The following is an 8,728-nucleotide window of genomic DNA, read 5'->3' as shown; positions in this document are numbered from 1 at the left end:
TTTTCCACCCCTACCTTCTACAAAAGAAAATCATTCATGCCAGCAAGAACATGGTTCGCTACATCTTGGGCTTGATCCTGCAGCCTTGGTTCAGGCAGAACTCCCACTGACTTGAGACAGAGCAAGACATCCAGGATTAGGCCCTTCTTAATTTTTAAAAAAGCATCCATTTAGGATACATGGAAAATATTCCATAAAATTAAAAAAATATAATGACATGTGCTTCACTTGCATTGAAGGATTCAGAGAATGTAAACACCATAGTGGCCCACATCTTCACAATATCCATGAGAATGTGTCAACTGCAAGTAATCTGTGTGCATTTATTTCTGAATGTATGCTTCCAAGGGTGTTTTGTATATACCTTTTCCTCCACACACAGATGTACACCGTTAAACATAAAGGCGTGATAAAGTTCACTAAAGGCAGTTGCTTGCCTGTCTTGACACTTAAATATGCAAGTGGCAGCAAACTGGGCTTTATGTGATGCTGATTAGACTGTACATGAGCAGCAGGACACAAACATCACTGTGGGCAAGAGAATGTGGTTGCCAGTTCTATGAGTGTGGAGCCATCCCACTTACGCACAACACAAAATCTACATGCGTGAAGGGCTGGAAAAGCAGGTGACCAAAGCATTTATTGGTGGACCATGTCTGAATTTGAGCTGAATGATTCAAAGGCTGTAGATTGTCCTCAAAGGAGCCTTTCAACAACCTGGAGGACCACGTAGGAAAGTTTACCTTCAAAGTGCACTTTTTAAGAATGGAATGTTCTTGACAGGGAAATGATCAGAGGCAATCCTGGACTTTTTTGCTTGTTGAATAGGAAAAGTGTTTTCATCTTCAGGCAGCACTTCACCCTGACAAATGTGAGTTCAGTTATTATTGGGTTTTAGTATTACAGAAGATTCTTTAGAAACAAACATGATAGTACACACATACACTCAGATATTTACAGCCTTTCTAGAAAAAACAACCCCCACCTTAGTACTGACTACCTACTTTTTTTTTTTTTTTTAGTATTTAAATTCTTTAAACCAGCTACATTAAATACCAATGTGTACTGTACCACCCCACACCAACCCCACATCCCTCCCAAAAAAACCAGCAAGTATTTTAAAAGTTTGTTGGCTTGTTTGTTTTTATGATTGTTAAAAACTCCTGCTTGCAACTGTTAAGTACCACCTCCACTGGAACAAGATCAGCACTGACGGCATCTTCCGATGCACATCGTTTCATAGTAGAGCAAGTACTGCAGCTAGAAGGTTAGATCTCCAGGTCATCAGGTCGAGGCCTGCTGCTGGCTCGGCTGCTGGCTCTGCTGGGAGGCCTTTGGTCCACAATGGTGAGGGGTTGCAGCTCATGTCCCGACGCCAGTTTTTTAGCGTTCTGGTGCTCATCAGAGAAGTCGAAGGGCTGGGCATGTGAGTTGGAGATGGTGCTGCCAGCCTGCCCCATTCTGTTCTGTTCCGCGCTGTAGTTGGCCCAGTTTTGCTCGCTGGCTTGCTTATTGTAGTTACGACAGGAGGAATTGTTCCTGTCTCCGGTAACGAGCTTGTACCCTGGGGGAGACATGGGAGACAAGGGGGCCGTGGGTGAGGAGCACCCATTGTAATAAGCATATTTGGGGGAGCTACAGTCCTTGGAAGGGCTCATGGTACCGCTGTGGGAGTAGGGGTCGGTTTTCCCTTTCACACGATCCTTGACGCCCTTGAAGAACACGTAGAAAAGCTCAATGATGTTCAAGGCAAGAGACACCAAGGACACGACCAGCATGAAGAGGATGAAGATGGTTTTCTCAGTGGGACGGGAGAGGAAACAGTCCACTCTGTGCGGGCACGGATCTCGCTCACAGGTGTAGATGGCATTCAGGCTAAACCCATAAATGTACCACTGTATCAGCAAGAAAGCCACCTCGAAGACAGATTTAAACAGGATGCTGATGATGTAAGTACGGAGCAGTCCCCCACGCATTTTCACTTTGCCATGTTCTTCGATCCCATACTTGAATTTCTTAATTTCTATTTGCTTGAGGTGCATATCCACATTCACACCATCATTTTGGACCACCTTGAGCTCTTCTTCTCTTTTGTTCAGCTTCTCTTCTTTCCTCATTACATAGAACACATGAGCCAGGTACAAAAGCGTCGGTACAGACACAAATATGATCTGCAGAACCCAGAAGCGCACGTGGGAGATGGGGAAGGACTTGTCATAGCAGACGTTCTCACAACCAGGCTGCTGAGTGTTGCACCGGAAAGCCGACTGTTCATCTCCCCACGCAGATTCGACTGCTGTCCCCAGTAGCAAGATTCGGAAAATAAAGAGGACAGACAGCCACACCTTCCCTCCTGCAGTAGAATAGGCTTGAACCTTGTCAAGCAGTTTTCCCAAGGCACTCCAATCACCCATCTTCACAGGATGCTGGCTAAAGAACACAAAGAGGGGAAAAAAAAAACAAAACACAAAACACAAAAACAGTGATGATTAAGACAGAGCTTCGATACCTTTGATACACTGAATCAGAGATCAATGCTAATAGAGCAGTGATATCAGCTTTGTTTTAACTGATGTGTTACACATCATCTGAAGAGAAACCCCAGAGTTTTACCTAGTCTGCAGGTAGAGTGGGAAGTGAAGGAAACAGAAAAGAGAAAGTAATATATGTCTCAGAGCACAGTGTGTGTGTGTGGGGTGGGGAAATGGTTTCTAATTTCACTCCAGTTTTCCAGAAGCCCACGACAGCCCTCAGTTGCTGCTATGGTTGGCTCAGCTTCCTGGGTGGCAGCCTCCGTTGAGTGATGGACACCTGCCTCACGCACAAGCCAGCTCTGGCACACTGCTGAAGCAGGTAAGTAGTGGCACTGCCTGAAGATGCTAGGAACACAAGAATGATTTCCCTCTTTGGTGTGGATCGTTCACGGCAATTTTTACGTTCACTCTTTTTAAGAAAGCAAATCATAGTATAACCTAAATACAAAAGGTTATACTAAGTTAATGGTAGGGTCAGATACTTAAAAGTTTATCACTGGAAATGCGTGCTATTTTTACTACAGCGACATTAAACTGAGTTCTTGCATATCGCTATATTGTGTGTAAAACATTTATTAGTTACCAATGATGCCAAGTTTATACTATACTAGAGAAAAAAAAACAGACTTGATATTTATATTAAGTTTATACATTAATATTTGCAGCACAAAGATCAAAGTTAGTGTTCCTTACATACAGTTTTATGAAGGAATCAAAAAGTAAATACATGAAGCACAGTTAAGAGGGGGTTACCATATTGGAGAAACTGATTTCCTGTTTATCTGTGGCTTGCTTAATTTATTGTAGTTTCAGCTTTGTTATTTGCATCTTTTTGTATATGAATCCCTTCCCTTTGTTTTGAAAAGAAAAAAATATTTAGCAAGAAAAAAAAGGTAAATGAGCCCTTTCTGTTTTCAAGGCAACTCCTGGCTTGCAGTTTGCATTCCAAGTGTTGAACGCTGCAAGTTTAAATTGTCTCTCTCTACTTGAGTTTTAAAGTGCACGTTTCTGGGACACAGGCAGCTTCTCAGGGATATCTGAAAATACACAGGATGACATAAAAGAAATGAAATGGTTCGCTTGATGTTTTAGATTCCCAGAAAAAAAGAAAAAAAAAAACCCAAAGTTCACTACAGGATTTCAACAGGAGAATTGTAATCTTTATCTGCATTAAAAACTTACATTTTAACTTGCCCCACATGAACAGGCATGTGAAATCGGGCACTTAAAAAGGAAAAATAATCACAAAGTTTCCTTTTAAAGTAGATGCTGCTGGGTATAGATATTTGTGCCGTGTGTGCTGAGTAATCCCTTCCTGGTATTAATAGTTTTGATAATGTCCAAATGATTTCCTCCCCATCGCATCACGGATATATTCCCTAACGAAGGTCATTTATAAAAAAAGCCCTTTTTTGGATAATTCATAAAATAAGACATTTTAGCACCAAGGAGATTTTCTTTCAAGAAGCAGTGAGTCACTGGAAACACAAGATTATAAATCTGGCAAACTCAATCATAACAACAGATGCCAAAGGAAAACACACCATTTCTGCCATCAGAAAGAGTCTGAGCAAGTACTGAGAGACAAGTGTTTAAAGTACTTGCCCGGATAGCTCCGAGATGCCAATTATCTCTGAACCCCTGAAAAATATCCCAGGGCCATTTCCTTGGTCCGCTTAGTCAGCCTGCTCTGAAGTTGACCTACTGCGACATGCGGACCCTTCCTCAGGTAATTAGTTGTTCCTATGAATGAAGCGCCATCAAAGGATCTGCCCCAGACTTTCAAATCTGGAAGCTTCCGACGAGTGGGAGGGGTGCACAGTGTGTTTATCGCCCACACATCCCTTCAGCCATCCCAGGAAAAGCCGGTTTGTCTTTATGGGCTGGAGGTGGCACACGAGCGCGGAGGTCTCTGGAAAGGCTGGAATGAAATGTGGCCACGTTCCTCCTCAGGCTGGGATTGTTACAACAGAGAACAGCCTGTAACTATACAACACATGAAGTTTTGTTTTAAAAGAAAGCTATTTACTCTGTGTCCTAGAAGTGGAAGTGGACAGAAGGAACCTTTTTCAAGTAACAGCTTCTTGACTTAATTAGTCTGCTTTGCGATGATTCGAAACTACTGCCTTAACAGACTTTCCTCAGACCCAACGTATTTTTTTACTGTCTAAATGTTATTTCAGATTGAAAGTTTGATTAAGAAAACAGAGGCCACGTTATTTCTAGGTAGTTATGCGTTGTTTGTTTTTTAATTACACTCCACTCCGGTCCATTAATGCAGCGTGATTTACTTCGGCTTTGACCTACCTAATCCCACACCTGCAGTATTTTGAGAATTTACTACCTATTTTTAAAATTTGCCTCAGCATGCAAAATTGCTAAGTTTCATTTATGTCCTCTGGCAATATAAACTCCAGGAGGAAACATTCCATGCTTGAATTACTCATACATACTTTTGAAAAGCAACTTTTTTTTAAAGGGATCAGTTACACGATAGCCTTTGCCAGCGATAAAAAAAATCCCACATCAATTCAAAACATTGTACTGTTAATCAGATAACCTTGTGGTGGCACAAATATATTATTCCTTTGCTTAAGTGGCTTCCATTGCTTTATGAAACACAGTACACTGCTTTGTTGTAGAGAAAATTCATTCATCGGATCTAACTTGTTTACTTTCAGGACACTTAAAGACCATTTTTGTTAACTGATTACACTATCTGTTTGCTAGGTATAAAAAAAGAGGTTTAGTATCAAACAGTTATTTAAGTAGTATAGCTTTGTAAATAGTTTGGAATGGATGGAAGATAACCTTTAAAAATAGTTCTTCAGCATTCTAGACTTAAACTTCTTTTAACACTTCCCAACACCTTAAATGAGCCCACTGAAGGATACCTGATCGATTTGTACAATTTCAGTACTTCAGGAATGCAAGGATACGGCTGATGATGAGTACATGCATTTCATGAGTTCTTACTGATTATTACTTTACAGAATTATAACCTTTTTCTGAGACAGACTAATGCCAGCCTAGTAAACTCTTTAAAAGATGGATTTCTTCCAGGTCCTACTGTGTGTGGGTAAAGATAAGGGGGGGAAAAAAGCCACAGAGCAGCAGGAGATATGACAGCACTCATCTGCATGAGTGTTGGATAACCACATATATAAGAAATTTGATTTTTAAGGCACAATTAAGAAATTCTAGAACTATTTTTTATGGATGGCATTCATCATGTCATCTGGTTCATATTTTCCAGGAAGAATAATGCAAATTCAGTGCTGCGGTAACATGCCCAGGTCTGACTACAGTGTTAGGTCACGTGCTAAGGGATGGAAGAGCAGTAAGGCTTAGAGTGGGAGCTAAAATGGGATTTTGCAGCTGAAGTAGTTGGGAAACAGGCCAAAGTTTTGCTTTTCCTACCTCTTCTACCTTCTCTGTGCTCATGCATGCATAAATAGCCAACAAAAGAGAAGATTCTGGACCTTTAACATCAACCAACTCAAGCATTACCCAAAAAGCAACCAGCACTGCAGAGAAAGCAGCTGAGGTGTACAACTGACAAGGTTTGGATGGGCTGGAACAATAATAAAATACTTGATTTTTGTAAGATTCCAGCAAACTAATCTCTTCCAGACATTCCCCTGAGAAGGTGTAGTTCATTTGTAGCCATGCAGATGAGTTTCAGCTCATGTCACCCACTGGACAAAGATTATGCGCTCAACGCTTGCAGTAACTCGGATTTGAAGTGTCACAACTGCGTGCTTTTTCCATTGTCTGCTGGTCCTGCGGGGGGTCGGCCAGCAGTGGACCTACCCACAGCCTTGGCCTCCCCCGTGCTGCACTCCCCACCAACCCGATTTAATTCTAAAACACAGCTGCAAGAGCACCCGAAGCAAACATGAGCAGCTTCTTTTTCTAGTTGTACAGGTCAGGTCTACCCTGTGTGTTACTGCCCAGATCCATCCCTCTCCTGACTCGCTTTGGAAGCGAGACAAGAAACGCTGAAGGATTCCCCGAGGGGAACTCGGGCCCTCTGATGCTCCTGCCTGCAGATTTTGAAATCTGGATTTCTAAACCGTGCGTGTGGCATAAACAACAGGCCAGGTGCTCCCGTGCAAGATAAAGTCAGTGAGCAACATGGGGAGGACATAGCAGAGACTGGGGGGGGAAGGAGCAGAGCGGATCTGATGGAACAGCCACATTGCTCAATGCCATCTAACCTTCCTCGTGCCCACAGGAATCCTTGGCCTAAACCGACGTCCGTGTCGGAGACAAAGTTAATCTTCTGGGCTTGCATAACAGGAGAGCCGAGATAACTTTACAGCGTCTGCGCTGCCGAGTGTACACAAGCGTTCAGATTTATGCCGCAAATCAAATCCCTTGTGCCCCTCTCTTCCCTCTTCCGAACCCAGCCTGCTGCTCACCCCTCTCCCGTCTGTACGCTTGCTAGGTATCACGGGTCAGTGCCAGCCTTGGGCTTTGAAGTTTTTGAAGGAAACACTTCAGTAAACATCCCAAAGACCAGAGGCTTAAATTCTGCAGTGCAGTGTGCTGTCCAGATGTGAAACAGGGCAGGATGAAAGCTTCACCCAAGTCCTCCAACTTGCTCCCTCTGTGCACACGCACCCAAGTCAGGCACAAGGTGTCCGCAGCCCCGTTTCCAGGGGTTTTCATCGTAAATCTCACATACAAAAGTCAAAAGGAATTTCTCAGATGAAATACGCCACTTCGCGAGGCGCACGGGCTATCTCAAGGCAAAACGTGAGGACAGACGCAAGCACGCAATGTTGTTGTTGAAGAGGAGAACGTGTTACACGATAAGGCAGACCCTGTGCTTCGTCTCTCAGCGGAATGCTCTTTTTCCTGCCTCCTCGTGTTGCTCTAACTACTGGCAAGCAGCAGGCAGCAACTGCTATAAAGAATCACTCCAGGTCTTTCGATGTAAAAAGCTTTTTAGTTCTCCAAGAGATGGTGCTCAAGCATTTTTTTTTCCCCTCTACATTTTGGTATTTAAGCCTTCAAGGTAATATAAACGGAATGTGTCATATTGGGATTATGACACATATCGTGGATATTCTTGCACGCTTCTTCCTAGACAACTTTCATTTATATCCACCCAAGGCTTTCACAGACATTGCCAACGTGGTAAGGCATATCATGATATCTCGCATTCCTTCTCTAAAATCCCTCACCGAGGTTGCTAAAACAGAGTAACTATATACAAACCAGGTTAAAAATCCATAACCCACGTCTGGAGTTTATCACATCTATTTTGAAAGAAAAGGGGAAAACTTATCAGACCACGTGAAAGTCACCACTTCGGTAGCTGCAGCACTTAACAAAGCACCTAATTAAGAACCTCACTCTGCGCAAACCGTGGGGCATCAATTAGGATTTCCACATGAAAGCAAAACGCATGGGGCAGAAAGGGGGCTCACGCTCAGGACAAGGTCTCCCCGTTACCAACTTCTGAGGGAATTTCGGCACAACAGAGGAGGCTGAAGCGCACCTCGGTTTGGGTTTTTTTTTTTCTTTCAAGGAGCTCAGTTAGCCCTGGGCAAGCACCCAGAGGAGCGACTTCATCCCAACACTGGCAACAAGTCTGCAACTCAGCCCTGCGCTTGCAACTTCCCCGCAGTTTCTCTCTCAGTGGAACAAGGTTAGAAGTTGTAGAAGTGTAGTGTCTGAAGAAATGTATGGAAATATGACCAAGGAAAGGAAAGAATTCGGAATTTGGCACTTTAAGGAGAGTTAGGCTTTTATAGATGCGTATTTTTAAACAAGTTCAACCATCAGCGCAATAACACAAAATTCTTAGGGGGGGGAAAAAAAAAGTGTTTTCAGAAAAAAGTGATACAGGAAAAGATGGAAAACTTTCAACTTACCCTTGCTGATCAGCAGTGAAACTGGATCAGAATACTTCTTTGGAGGGTTAAAGTAAAATCGAAGAGCACGTTCAGGCACTCAGACCTGTCTATTTAAACTTTAAAAGTCTACCGCTGTTCCGTATTTTTCATCCTTCCTTCCCCGCTAATGAAAGAAAAGTGCTGATACCTCGTAAAAGTTTTTTCTAACTTGGAACGCTGGGAGAGCTTTTAACAAGTTTTCAAGCCTCAGACTGTGAAAGAGGAGGGGAAAAGGAGGGGTAGCAGCCCAGGGGGAGGGGCTCTCTGCCGCGGCGGGAGGGGGGTGGG

The 8,728-nt window shown here is 43.1% G+C and overlaps 1 protein-coding gene across 1 annotated transcript; it reads right to left on the bottom strand.

Annotated features, from left to right (window-relative positions):
• Nucleotides 1-1,137: 1,137 nt before the first annotated feature.
• Nucleotides 1,138-8,654, bottom strand: GJA1 (gap junction protein, alpha 1, 43kDa). The gene is made up of 2 exons (XM_010159881.1): nt 8,420-8,654; nt 1,138-2,430 (listed from the first exon to the last, which is right to left on the bottom strand). Exon 2 carries the CDS (start codon nt 2,412-2,414, stop codon nt 1,269-1,271), a length of 1,146 nt encoding a protein of 381 aa, XP_010158183.1. The 5' UTR covers nt 2,415-2,430; nt 8,420-8,654; the 3' UTR covers nt 1,138-1,268.
• Nucleotides 8,655-8,728: the final 74 nt, after the last annotated feature.

This window comes from Eurypyga helias, unplaced genomic scaffold (genome assembly GCF_000690775.1).
Source record: "Eurypyga helias isolate BGI_N326 unplaced genomic scaffold, ASM69077v1 scaffold40749, whole genome shotgun sequence".
Classification (NCBI taxonomy): domain Eukaryota; kingdom Metazoa; phylum Chordata; class Aves; order Eurypygiformes; family Eurypygidae; genus Eurypyga; species Eurypyga helias.
Note: the sequence above shows the minus strand (reverse complement) of the source record. Positions and strands in the feature narration are given on the sequence as shown.